This window comes from Perca fluviatilis, chromosome 10 (genome assembly GCF_010015445.1).
Source record: "Perca fluviatilis chromosome 10, GENO_Pfluv_1.0, whole genome shotgun sequence".
In the NCBI taxonomy this organism is placed as follows: domain Eukaryota; kingdom Metazoa; phylum Chordata; class Actinopteri; order Perciformes; family Percidae; genus Perca; species Perca fluviatilis.
In genome coordinates this window covers 33,871,487-33,886,425 of record NC_053121.1, presented here as the reverse complement: position 1 = coordinate 33,886,425, position 14,939 = coordinate 33,871,487, and the positions used below count along the sequence as shown (strand labels likewise).

At 40.7% G+C, this 14,939-nt stretch overlaps 1 protein-coding gene across 3 annotated transcripts in view; it reads left to right on the top strand.

Moving 5' to 3' along the window:
- The window catches only part of htr4 (5-hydroxytryptamine receptor 4), a 215,740-nt gene that overhangs the window by 137,948 nt on the left and 62,853 nt on the right, over window positions 1-14,939 (top strand). For all 3 annotated transcript variants that reach the window (XM_039813871.1, XM_039813873.1, XM_039813874.1), the window contains exons 5-6: window positions 7,202-7,355; window positions 12,185-12,750. In XM_039813871.1, coding sequence (XP_039669805.1) covers window positions 7,202-7,355; window positions 12,185-12,750 — 720 coding nt within the window. The remainder of the gene's footprint in view (window positions 1-7,201; window positions 7,356-12,184; window positions 12,751-14,939) is intronic.

Below are 14,939 nucleotides of genomic sequence, written 5' to 3'. Positions count from 1 at the left end.
GAGCATTTTGACAGCTACTCTGTCATAATGAAAGCAACTGGATACTGGGTACAAGCTGATTTATGGGTCTGATAACATTTTATTAAATCAGTATCGGACCACAGTGTTTCTGTGACTTCCTGTTCAGCCTGAAGGCTGCTGGAAACGTATGGAAAACTGTCCGGCTTGAGAGCAGATTTGTGTTTTAAAGTAATGGAGGATGTCTAAACTTAAATAGGCAGTAAGGAGGATTTCACCCTTCTCTCGTGGTTTAGGTGAAGACAAAATCAAATGTTCCGCAGCAGCGTGTGAACGTTGAATACAACAACATACTTTGGGTTTGGCTGTTCTCAGAAACCAGCTTCCACATAAATAATGTCTGAATAAAAATGTCAGCCATAAACAGAGAGAAATGTTTTGTAGATCAAAAGGAAACCGGGACCATTTAAAGTGCTCATGGTCAGGACCCGCTGCCATTCAACCATGCTACGTCTGCTTCTAATCTTCCCCAGGTTAATGTGTGTGTGTGTGTGTGTGTGTGTGTGTGTGTGTGTGTGTGTGTGTGTGTGTGTGTGTGTGTGTGTGTGTGTGTGTGTGTGTGTGTGTGTGTGTGCGCCTTTATGCATCTATGTTGCTTCTTTGTTTGCATTTGAGCATCTGGGGGTGTGAGTGCATACTGTGCTTTTATGCATGTGTGTGTTTTTTGTGCATGTGTTTGTTTTTTGTGTATGGACATTTATATCCAGACAATGCAAGAATTCATACTTGTGCTGGAGACACTGGGGGGGGGGTTGCGTGACTCAGGCCTCCACATCCACACTTAAAGAATCCATTTGCAACCTTTCAACGCGTCTGTTTTGGCAATTCAAATAGAATGGGCCTCTTGACCTTTTCTAATGCCACAGCACATGCAGACCACACACAGTACACACAGCCTCCCTCCAAATTACTGATGGCTGCAAAATGCCACGCACCGCAGGAAGGTAATGAGGTAGGACCATGGCAGGGGAGGCAAAATATCAACAGTGACTGACAATAGGCTCGAACTGGATTAGCTTTAATACTGCTGCAGCGCGTTCACTCAACCCTCTGAGGATGAGCAAAGGTTATACAAATGTGTAAAATCAGCTGCAGTGGACACGATAAGTTTGGGAGTTAGATGATTAATATATAATCAAATTATCTAACTAGCATTCTTAAGAATAATCAAGTATTTGGATAAGAGTAAAGCTAAATTAATTGTCTTTTTTAGCACTTTGGTACATATAACTCAAAAAAGCAAGCAACAGACAAACAGCTCTAACATATTTTTATGTACATGTTAGCAAACAGATGCATTACAGAGTAGCATTAGCATTCAATTGGAGTCAAGTCCAATATTCACTTTCCTTTTAGCTCCGGTTTGGTGTCCACCAACTCTTGAGAAACATATCAGGCTCTTTAGCTGCTAGATCTTCCACTTTCTTCACCAGCTAGTTTCTAAAAAAAACAAAAAGAAAACAGCTTTGTGGGTTTATTAGAGCTTGTTAGCTGAAAATAGCAGACTGCTGCTGCTGTATATTTGGGTTGACGAGAGTGCTGACACTGAACCATAAAGTGAATCTGCCTTAAAAGCAAGTAAAGCAAAAGAGGCAGAAGAGAGTGGACACATCTCTGTAAGTGTGTCATTTTGGAGTGACTTATGTACCATTTTAAGCTTCCACTTACACTGGTGTTTTCACTTACGTCGCCTGATTAGACCTCTTCTCAAGGCTGTGTTGGAGTGTACAGACTGTAATTGACTGACAGCTCCTTCGATCTCCTCTTAGTTTGTTGGATTTGTTGATCAGTTGTTATTGACTAGTAATAGGCCGTAGAGTTTCAAGCAAAGCTCCGCACAACTTCTTCACTTAATGACTAAGGGCCCTATTTTAATGAGCTAAGCGCACGGCGTGATCCACTTTTGCTAGTTTGATGGCGGAAAAAAGGGTCTGTGCGCCGGGCGCATGGTTCTAAAGGGTTGTACTTAGTGTCTTCATTAATTCATAGGTGTTTTTTGGGCGTAACATGGAATAAACCAATCAGAGAGTCATCTCCCATTCCCTTTAAAAGCCAGGCGCGTTTGGACCTTGGCGCATTGCTATTATGATGGCAGATTTGCACCGTAATATTTGTATTTTTAATCTTTTGCATGTTTGTATGCTGCTACGCTTCCCTGTATGTGTGTGTGTGTGTAACAAGCATAGTGTGCATGCGCGCGTGCACGAGCCTAGGCGCATTTTACTAATTTGCTGTTAAAATAACAATGAAATGCTGCGCTATTGACTTTAGACCAGGTTTTTGTTGGTCAATGGCACGATCACTTCCCGCTGCCTCAAGATAGCAATACGCCAAGAATTCACCTGAACACACCTCCCTGTAAGACCAGCACGCCCATGGGCGCACAGATGGGCGCAGGTGCATTTGCTATTTAAACAATGCGGGCGCTGGACGGGAAATTGACAACTGTGTCGGTCTTAAACTAGCGAAGACACTTGCGTCGGGCTTTGCGCCGCGCCGCGTGCAAGATAGGGCCCCTTAAGTCTAATCAACCAAAGTCATTAAAAACACCTGTGTGGGTTTTCCAGCTCTTTAAGTGATTTTTAAAGAGCTCGAGTTAAAATGAGAGAAATTACCTGACGTGGTTTGTTTAAAATGATCCAGTACTGGCTTCCTTGTCGAAAAACCCCTACTAATAGTTCAATCGGAAATGGCAAAGCAAGGCAAGCTTATATGTATAGCTCAATTCATACACACTATCAATTCGCAGTGCTTTACATAATGATTTCAAACAGCATGAAAACATAAATGTTGACTTAAAAATGTAATTAAATAATTAATAATAATAAATAAATAATCGCACGCAAACAAAAAAATCATAAACACACTGAAGCATGACATGGATGCGCACACAAACATCTGTAACAAGTGCAACGGCCCACAGAAGCACAAACACAGACACACCAGGGTATGGAGGTCTGAGTGGCTCGCTTGGTTGACTGCATCTGTTTCCTATCACCCTGGAACAGGTCTGAGCGATCAGTATTCGCGCGCCCACACACACACACACACATACACACACACACACACACACACACACACGTGCAAACAAACAGTCATTGACCAGGGCAGATAAAATTGCAGATGTAGAGGATTTGTTACAGTGAGCAATGCAGCATTTGCCATTTGAGCTTTTCATATCTGTCTCTCTTTCTCTTTCTCTCGTTCTCTTTTGGGAAACCCAATCTGTTTATTATTCTCCCGTTCCCTCCTCTGTTTCCTGCCCTTCTTCTCTACTTCTTTCATCTATTTTTGCTTTTTTTTAACATTCCTACAATGCCATCTCTCTCTTCCTCTTTTCCTATTCTTGCCTAGCTCTTCTTCCTCTCTTTTCACACTGCATCTCTCTCGCTCCTTCCCCCTCTCCCTGTGCTCATTATTTCTCTATGACCCGTGCGATTCCATTCATGCTGTTTAGAGCTAGCGTTGTCTCAGCCATATCGCTGCATGGCAGCATGCTGTTTCCTGCTGCAATGTTTGATATCAGGCTCAGACACACGCGCACACACACAGACACACACACACACACACACACACAGACACACACACACACACACACACACACACACACACACAAACACACACACACTTAAAAAGTGCTCATTCAGATTCTCTTGTTTCAAGATAATCCTGTTGTAGAAGTCCAAGCTGCTTGGTTTTTTGGCATCAAAGAGAGAAATATAGCAGGCAGGGCAAAAAGCATGAAGAGAGTGCGAAAAAAAATTGGGGGTAGGGGAAGTGGACAATATAGGAGACAGATCTGGGTCGGAGGGACTGAAAGAAAGCGATTGTGGAATTTAAATGATCTTTAAAGAAATACTTCACAAAAAAATGTTTGATTATGTAATGGTGCATTGATGTGCTCCTCGGATGGTGCCATTTCCAGAGTTTGGAATTGTTCTTCTAACTTTGGTGTGTTCATAAACGTAAAGTCGTTTTTTTAGTCTTGCATTTAATTGCTTGGAGTGTTTAAACAATTATTTATTTCAAGTTTGAAGCTTTATGTTAGTGACTTTGTCCCGGATTTGTTGCTGCACCCACCAGTACATTTGTTATACCACTAAAACATTGCTGTACCTGACTGGTTATCTGGTGAAATGCTAATAAACAACTTTTCTAACTAATCTAGGTCACTCTACATGCAACAGCAACTAATGCTTACAACCTACTAATTACATGTGAGCAAAAAGTTGATATGCACTTTGTTAATTTATAAAATTTCTTACCATCAACTCAACTTCGTCAGCCATGTTTCTGCATAATATGACGTCAACCTGGCAAGTCGTGTAGCAAAATCTTCGCCAACATTCCGAGTTTGCGGGGTTTTCCCAGTCAGGAACTCACGTTTTAGATTATTATAACACCCCATAAATGCAGCAAAACACTCACTTGCAAGCTTTAAAAATGGCCCGAAGTTCTTTGTTATTTGTCAATTTCTGTGGTCAGCTTTGTTGCACTTTCTTTTCTTTAATTTGAACTACAGCTTCTATGACCTCCGAAACACAGACGTTGTCCACACTCACTTGCAGGACTAATAAATGTCACGGAGGACAATTGATGGGCCGCAGTAGCTGAGACACTGAATGTCCCGTCTGCAGCAGCGATGCAGCAGCCAAGGCCATCTGACAATTTACTGACTAATAGTCCTAAGAAGAGGAAATTAATTTAATGCCTTTAGGTGTACTGTGATAATGCCAGGACAGTTATTTTCCTCTTGCTATGCGTACTTAATTTTCAGATATCAGATAAGCTTTAGAAATGGGGACATGGGGAGAATTGCTGATTATAAAAAGGATAACAGGTTGAAAGGTGGAGGTTAAAGGAGAGTTTGAGGAAAGGAGAAAAAGAATAGTAGACATGAAGATGATGGAACAGGGAGAGAGCTTATAGAAAGGATACAGATATGAAGATAACAAAATGAGGCAGAGAGAGTCAATGAGAGAGGGATCGAAAGGAAGAAAGACATGAGGCGAAAGCGAGTGAGACATTTGATTGTTGAAAATGTTCTAGTGCTTAATTATTGGTGCTTAGCATTTTTGCAAATGCATAACTGGCAGCAAGCACCTTCTTGTTTTGCCAAAAGAGCTCATTAAAAAAGGAAACGAGGGACATAAATAGAGGGACTGAGGCCACACGTACAAAGGTATTTTTAAAGGTGGCCAAAATAGTGCTGGTAACAGACTTGCTTGCACGTACATGTACAGTCACTCTTCCATGGTAATGTGGAACAGAGGCTACGGAGCTCACTGCTCCAGAATCCAACACTGCCACGACGACACCGAGCCCGCCCCTATTTGGATCTCTCGGAAGTGAAATCCAAAAACACACAATTACCGCTTATCGCCATAGGCATCAACAAAGACAATGAAACTGAGATCTTGGGGATTGTTCCTTGAATTTTTTTATCTATAACTTTTTATAATGTCCAACTTTTCTTCCCGACAGTCCTCACCCAAAAAAATGGCCGTATTTGTCAACTGTGTAAGCAGCTTAACCATGCCCGGATTATCCATAAGGGCACTTGGGCCGGTGCCCAGGGGCACCAACCATTCACAACCAGTGGGGGGGCACCACATGACACAAGCTTTAACAATATTTTCTGTAAATTGTTATATTATTCACTTGAAATTGTTGAAAGACCATACATTACTCATTTATTAACACTAATTTCACAATAATAATAATAATAATAAATTATAAATAAATCAATATTACATGACCACTATCACTCCCCTCCCCAATGTGTCAGCGTGGTTGGCTTCCTTGATTCAATGTAATTGGCAAGCAAATAAAAACATTTATCACACAACCTCCCCCCAATCCATATCCCATCCATATTCTTCAATCTAATATTGATAGTCTTTTGTCCATATCTTATTCATTTTAGGTCCTTTTATTGTCGTTAGCTGTGATGCTAAAGCAGTTTTAGCTTTCCCATGATGGTTTTGAAAGTTTTTGAACAATCAGAGGAGTTGCTTTCAGGGCCCGTGAAATAAAGTCGGAAAAATACATATTTGACCGACCCACAATGCTGCAATATATAGTATTAATTTTGGCTTTTTGAATTGATAGATATTTTGAATTGAGACATTTGAATATAGTGCTCACTGCTCATATGCCTACATGTATGTAGTTGGACAAGTTAGTAAATTACATTTGAGAAATCCCCTTGATTATGTCTGATATCCAGGCGGACAGCACGGGTAAAGGGGGTGGTGGACGGGGAGGGAGGGGGAGGGAGGGGGCACCACATTGTCTTAATACGGGCCTGAGCTTAACGACCCATATTCTTAGGCGGCGACCCTAGTGGCCGTAATAACTACCACAAGAGCAAACGAGGAAGTAAGACGATGTAGTTATAAGAGCCTCATATCTTCCTCCTCATAAGGAGGAAGGTTTGGGTGGTGAATGGGTCAAACAAGCACAAGACTTTAACCCAGGAGACCCGTGTGTGTTTGAGTCCCACGTGAAACCAACTTTTTTATTTCAAAGATTATTTTTGTGGGCATTTTTGGCCTTTATTTGACCAGACAGCTTATGACAGGAAAGGGGAGAGAGAGTAGGAATGAATTGCAGCAAAGGGCCGCGGTCGGACTCGTACCGGGCCGCTGCGGTAAGGACTGAGCCTTAGTACATTGGGCGCACACTCAACCAGGTGAGCTACCAGGGTGCCCCAGAAACCAACATTTTTTAAGTAAACCAACTTCTGTCCATAATGTTTAGCCAGTCCATGTTCTTTTTCTAACCATAACCACTTAGTTGTGTTGCCAAAACTTAAATAGTTCTGTTCCACAATGTTACATAGTACGGTCACATGTAAAAGTCAGGTAATCACTGTGGTCACGTGTTTCAAACTGCCACTGTTCAGCCATTTCACAATATTAAATAGAACAGACTTAACCGCCCTATTCTGTCATTTAGGTATTAGGGCGTGTGGCTTCTTTTAACAAGTAAACTTTTATCTATAACTTTTCTTTTATCCACATTTTATGCAGTACTTTGTATTTGACAGCTGAGGGTCTATTCTTAAATCAAGATACATATGACACATTTTCTTCTGTCTACCTATATCTTGGTATGTGTTGCCACCCCTCAGTGCATGGCTGTGTTGATTGGGTATCCCTTTTCTACTGTTTGTCTGCAGGTACTATGCTATCTGCTGCCAGCCTCTGGTCTACCAGAACAAAATGACGCCTATGCGAGTGGCTCTGATGATTGGCGGCTGCTGGGTTATTCCCACCTTCATCTCCTTCCTGCCCATCATGCAGGGCTGGAACAGCATCGGCATCGACCACCTGGTGAGTACTGTAGTGTGTGTGTGTGTGTGTGTGTGTGTGTGTGTACATCAGAGGAAAGGATTCACTGAGTAGCCTGTGTTGGTTCCATATGGGGATGGAGCCAAAAATATTTTACATCTCCATGGGAAATGCAAGTTTCTGATTATAATTTACTGCTGTTAATGGAGATGACTGTAAGGGAGGGAAAAAAATGGAGCGCAAAAATGAGAAAAACAGTCAATAGAAATAGAACTAATCATGTTTTACATAAACGTAAAAAAAAAAAATCGGGTCCACATTTGCTGAAAAGATGTTTTAGTCCTGAGGAGTTTGTATTGTTTAGAAGAAGCAGGAAATGCTTCATGTGTTGCTATGGAAACAACATCAACATGTCTAATGCAGAAACAAAAGTACAAGGCCACTGACACCACAGACATGGGGTCAAGCTGTTTTTTTTTTTTATTTCAATCTGAAAATGTAAAGTATTTAACAGTTGAGTCAGTGTTATGAGAGTCTTGTTTGTGCAGTGAGTTTTGTTTAATGCAAGCTGGAATACAGAAAGAGGGATGAGAAGAAAGGATACAATTCAAAGGTGTAGACCCGGCTTCCCCAACCTGGGGTCAGGATCAATCTGAGAGGGAAGCAAGTTGCTCTCTGGACAAAAGAAAGAAAAAGATTGAGGTTGAATGTACTCTTGGAAATGGCAAATTCAGACACGGTCCACTTATTGGTGTTTCTGAAGCTTTCATCCATATCTCATGGGCTTCCTCAGCAGATACAGTCTCTCTAATGCAACTTAATCCAGTAGGAACGGTGAAAAGAAATATATTAAATTATGTTACACAAACATGTTTATAAATGTAGCTTTTTTCTTGTCAACCACTGGATACTATATACCACCAGGCCTCTAAAAATCCTACAAATGAAACAACAGTAGGAAAAATCAATCTTTGGGGGAACTACTCGTTACATATATCCACAGTAAACCCATAACTTGTGAGAAGGGGTCAACAATATTGATTTGTGTCAAAGGCTCATGAGCCATAAAGGTTAGGAGCAACTGAGATGAAATACAAGCAGCTGCTACCTCCTCCAGATCATGTTGAGTACATGAAGCTTATGCTAGATCATACAGAAAACAGAGTTAGGATGTAGAGAAAGAGGTCCAAAGGTCCTTATTATTGTGCTAAAAAGCTTGCAGCATCACTGCGACCTTTCACCTCTAACATCAAGCTGTACACTAGTAACTTAAAACGATGCTTCTGTCATGCGTTGTCCTGGTAGGTCAGATATGAGGGGGTCCTCAGAGTCACTGCAGGGGGGCCTCCAAATTATTATTAAGTTTTTTCAAATAATAAAATGTTTTAACATGAATCCAACATATTATTAGAAAAATATATATCCCCACTGATGATAGGCTTATTGGCCTTATAGGTAAGATAGTCACTAAGGTAGACAACCACAGATACAGTTCATCCCAAGGATTCACTGTGCCACACATGCATGTTTAACATTAAAAGATAATTTGTAAAATCATGTCAACAATTATCATTTTAAAGCCTTAGTGTGTAACTTTATGATAATAATGGACGTCCGTTACATTCTAGCCATTGCCAAATGAGTTGCTACAAAGCTAATTAAAACTATCAGCTCCACAACTCTCTCTGTATTTCCGTTATGACTATGTTCAGAAGATTGTGGCGTCCGGCAACTTTCGCACACAGAAACTCGAGTGAAGCTAATTACCTCTTCTGAAAAGTCCTCATGTTTTTTTAATCCTCCGTGTCCTCCTTGGCTACTAGCAACTATGTGGAGGAGGGGTGGGGGGCTGTGCGCAATCATGGAAGGCTTGTATCATGTGGATGCGCCGACAGTGTTGTTGTCATTACTTAGAATTCCTCATGGGGGCGACAGAAACTATATGCACTATAGCTTTAATAGCTTAGTATTCAATGCAAAATAAAAAAAGGTATGTATAAAGGCTTTAAGCCGCCTTACACGTTATTTTAGACAAGTATGCAAGTTCATTTTATGCAGTATATCTAGTAGGGGGTCCCTGCTCTGTCTCTATTTCAGTTAAGTAGTCATTGGCTTAAAAAACATTGAAGACCCTCTGTGTTAGGCAGTATTTCTAAGTCAGACATTTGAAATTGCTGATGAATAAAAAACTATTCACACACGCTATAAACATGATGTCAAATTGCGAAAACATTACATGGTTGACCATATCAAAGTTTAAAGGACATTTGTATTTCACATTTGTGTATGAAATGTTTCAGGAAATCAAGTCACTGAAGATGAGGTGAACACACAGCAAATGTAAAGCAGGGAGAGGAGGAGAGAGACAGGCAGACAGGTGTGCAGACAAAGACAACATGAGCATGTGACGAGAGAGAGAGAGAGAGAGAGAGAGAGAGAGAGACTCCCCCAGCTACTATTAACCTCGCTCGGCCCTGTCTGCCTTTATCTGACAGCCATCAAGAAGTTACTCTCGAGCTGAGTGTCAACAGGAGGCTGGCTCGTTTTTGGCAGCATTGGCAGGGACTCACACATCACACACACACACACACACACACGGGAAAGTTTACAGCACGACAGCAATGTGACGTTAGTGCTGTGCAGCAGGGATGCGACGTCTCTCTTTGGGTCTAATTAGAGCTGTTGAATATTCTGAGTAATCCGTCAGTTTTGGCACAAACTGGGGCTCCAAAGCTGAACAAAACAAGCAGAAGTCGAAGGCAGTAGAGACACACGTACATGCCCCTGTCTATTTGTAATACTTTCTACTGTTTGTATGGCTTAGTGAAACACACAGATTTGATTGGTCATGGACCGCAGTCTGGGGTTTTACACGAAATACCATCATTCAAGTCAAGATGTCTCTAATATTACTTTAAATTTTGTAATTAGAATTGGGCACTATGGCGATTTATGACAGATTGTCAACTGTCATTTTCAAGTACTTTTTAGGTACTTGTACTTAGCTTGAGTGTTTCTATTTTCTGCACCTTTATACCTCTACTCCACTACATTTATTCAAACGTAAGTCAACTTTGCAGATTGACATTAATGATATGAAAATGAACCAACAAATTATGTATTGTAGTCAAAAGCAGATATTGCCAAGCGCTTATCTAAATCCTATCTATAATATATAATATCTTAATTGAATTTAAATATCATAATATCACACACTGTTAAAATATCCTGCTACTTATGTTAACTTGTTACAGTTGCCATATTGCCATGTTTGCTGCCAACATTGATTTTTTTTTTTTTTTTGGCAGAAGCTTTTTATTTAGCTTGTAAATGTATGTGCAGAGAATGGGTTGACCTTGGCCTTCATTTGCAAGTAATTAATTCATTTACTTGCAATTAAAATTAAATGGACCAAGTAAACAAAATCCATGTGGCTACATGTTCATGTAAAAGCTGAATTACTTTAAAATAAAACTCATTCCAAACATTGATTAGTATATAGAAATGGTCAAGATGCCGAAAATAAGCATCCTCATTATAGGCAGGGCAAGTTGATTTTATAATTTTAAAATCATAAAACAAAACTCATCAGCACTCGGATGAAAATGACTCATTCCTTATTACAGTTTTGATGTGTCTTACCATTGCTAAAGTGATTAGCACTCAGTTGACTTTAATAAGGTGTAAAGATGGTAGAAATTACCACTTCAAAGAGACTTGGAACAACAGCCATATGATTTTACAGATTTTTTTATTTCATGGTGTCTTAAAGGAAGGCAATTTTTTTTTTTTTTCACTGCTTAAAAGATTAATGGTGGAATGAGTGACAAGAATTGCTTCCAATGTGTCCCCTTTGGCAAGACTTAAATGGAATAAATACATATTTTACAGAAAAGAAATATGATAACTGAGAAAGAACCCTGTCAACTGTACAAGCACAGATAAAAAATATCTATTTTCTCCTATTCACAGTACACTTTGACTTTATATTTTTATCATTGTGTGCATCCAACATCAAAGCTCATATTAAAAACACTGAACACTTAAATATGGCAGTCCATTCATAAAAAGAACTTACACATGAGAACACAGAGATATGGATTGATCTTTATATTCTTCATCTCACAGCCCGGAGCCATAGTTTGCCCACAATTATGAGATGATAGCGGATGAAAAACTGGGATGGGAATTCACTTTGATTAATGGTGCAGCGCCTCCCTCTCCCTCAAGAGCTGTGTACCCCGCTAACTGTGGAGACTCTGGAGATTTTAAGAGTGATGTTGTAAAGTCTGAAGGCATTTTGTGGCGTAGCAGGTCAGAGCTGTCCAGTAGCTCAGCGCATGTGGTTACTTGAGGACTTATTCCGACAAACTATGTATTGTTCTCAGTATTTCACCTTTTAGTTAATTAAATGTGTGGTCATGTGAGTTGAGTCATTTGTGCATGATGGCTGTATTTTAAAATAGCCTCGGGAATGAACTTGTTTGGGTGGAACAAGTGTACGAAAACTCAGATTGGACAGATAGTCTAGCTAGCTGTCTGGATTAACCCTGCAGAGATCTGAGGAGCAGTTAACCATAGCCCTGTTATATCCATAGGAGTTTAACATGCCAACACAAAGAAAGCGGAAGGTGACGTACATCCCGCCAAAATTTGGGACATCCGGCGGAATTTCCGGCGACAACGGAGCAATCCCGGAAGTGGAACGTCGTGGATGTAGACTAAATTTGGGATAATCACAGGTCCAAATGCTACAACAGGCTGCTAACATGAAAGTTTAATTGCTGCTGTTTTTACATGTTGGTGCATGAAACAATGCAACGGCAATGTCTCTGAATCTTGTCCTCTCCGATGTGACTTCTTTTTACCAGATTGAGCAGAGGCGCCACAGCGAGGGCAGCAACTCCACGTCCTGCGTCTTCATGGTGAACAAGCCGTACGCCCTCACCTGCTCTGTGGTGGCCTTCTACATCCCTCTGGTCCTCATGGTGCTGGCCTACCAGAGGATCTACATCACGGCGCGAGCACACGCGCTGCAGATCAGCATGCTGCAGCGGGCTGGAGGAGCCGCTGCCAGCACGGACTCTGCCGACCATCAACGCAACCACCGCATGCGAACAGAGACCAAGGCAGCAAAGACTCTGTGCATCATTATGGGGTGTTTCTGCCTCTGCTGGGCGCCATTCTTTGTCACAAACGTGGTGGACCCCTTTATAGACTACACAGTGCCAGACAAGCTGTGGGCGGCCTGCTTATGGCTGGGTTACATCAACTCCATGCTGAACCCCATCCTCTACGCCTTCCTCAACAAGTCCTTCCGCCGTGCCTTCCTCATCATCCTGTGCTGCGGGAGGAAGAGGTACCGCAGGTCGTCCATACTGGGGTCCGGCGCTCCCTGCACAGACGCACAGATCAATGGCTCCACACATGTACTCAAGTAAGTTCTCTAAATCATTTCAGTAGTCGGGTCTGGTTCCATGTGTATCAGGCAGCGTTGTAGTACTCGAGACCGGTCTTGGTCTCAAGACCGTTCCCCGCCCCCCTTAACACGCACTGCCAAAGTAAATGTAGGCGACAGGAGAAGATACTCTGGCTGTCTGGGAGATGTCAGCCAAATCGTCGGTAATAACATTTTATTAATTACTTTTTGTTAATTATATTTTTTTAAAGAGTTTATTTGCAAAACAACATCTAAAAGAAAACACACAGCAGTGTGTAAATTCTGCAATGCAACGCAAACTGACACAACTGGGACCACCTGCATTTTGTATCTGCACTAAGTAAGGAAGCATAAAGAAAGGTAAGTGTAAGTGACGCTAGCAAAGCCAGCTAGCAAAAGTTATCAATCTGCCTCTTTACCAAAACTCTCCAGGAATCTCTTCACCCCTCACCCAAAGGGATTTAGCGAATATTAGCTATTCATATTAGCTAGTTGTGTATATACTGTATGTTTCAGTTGTTTGGTCTTGTCTCGGTCTCAACCCCTCAAAGTCTCGGTCTCGATACACTCTGGTCTTGGTATTGACATGGTCTCGCTTTAGGTGGTCTTGACCACAACACTGGTATCAGGCATAAAACTGTTCTTTGAAAATTACAGAAGAAATTATAATAAAGAAAGAAAAGGTATGCAAATACCTTAGGTGATGTTGCGTGATGATCCACAGCTGTTCCTGTTTTATATTTTTATGTAGTGAAACCATGTAGTTTTTTCTTGCGGTTTTACTGTCAGAAAAGTCCTATTTGTTGCTTTTTACATCATGCTCTTTGGTTAAAAGTAAAATATAGTACGCAAAGACAGACAGAGCGTAGACAATTATTGTCATATTGGAAATATTCTCGGCAAAACTGTCATAATTATTTGAAAAGAAAGCAGAATATGAGAATGAAATTGTAATTTTAAGTCTGAATATTTCGAGAATATGTGGAGAAAAATACACCAGCCAAAATGGCATAGGTTGGGGCAGAAAGATGTTTCATCTGTCATAAAGCCTTCTTTATTCTGACTTTTCCTATGACAACATAGTTTTTTACTTAAAATATCATGACTTTATTCTTATAATCAGAGCATTGCCTCAAGTAGTAATCTGACAGAATACAGAGGGAGGCATTTATCCTTCCATCAGCACTGTGTACAGTAATTTAAGGAATGATGCAAGTAGCAACAGTCCATTGTGATACAAATGATTTGTTTTCAGCTGTGATATAAATGGCTTTATCTCAACCCTCGCAGTCCGTTCACTTTCGAACACACAGCCTTGACTCATTGCCCTCAAGACCTATTTCTTAATATAGAACGCATGTTTCACAGAGATATAGTCTGACATTTAACATGTCATGAACTCAGTCCCAGTCTGGATAGGGCAATCATATCAGTATTCAATAATGATGAATGTAGCACAGCAGCTTATTGTTCATACAGTAGAATCCTTGTTTATGTTTGGAAGGTTAAAGAATTGGGCATGTATTACATTAAATTATATCTAGTATAGTATCTGACTGCACATGTATGTGACATGTATGAATAATGTACTGTATATTATCATAGTAGTAGTAGCATAGGGATATTACAAAACCATGTGACCCCACTAGGAATTTCAACAGCAGAGCTTTTCTTCTCTTCCATATTCCTCCATCCCTCTTTTTAGGAATCCTTGTAGAGATTCAACAGATGCGTTAACAGTAGGTGAACAGATGTATCAAATTCTAAAATAATACATTTGCTTTAGCATTTGCCAGTTGCATCAGAATACAGTGACTCTTAATTAGAGTCAAATCAATGTTGTCCATTTCTGAGCAGTTACCTCCACCATGGCAGTTATGTTTTCGGTTTGGTTTGTCCTCCGTTTGTTGGTTTGCTTCTCTGTCAGCAGGATTACAGAAAACCTACTACCCCGATTTTCATGAAACTGTGTTGGAAGGATGTAGCATGGGCCAAGGAAGAAGAACCCATTACATTTTGGAGTGAATCCGAATAACCAGACGGATACACAAATGATAAATAACTTTTGTTAACATGGGGAGATAGGAGACACGTCTGTGCTGCATTCATGTGGTTTCATAATAATCAATCTCCGGGTGCCCTTCTAGTTGAAACTGTGACCAAAGAAAAATAAGTTTTAGTTGGCC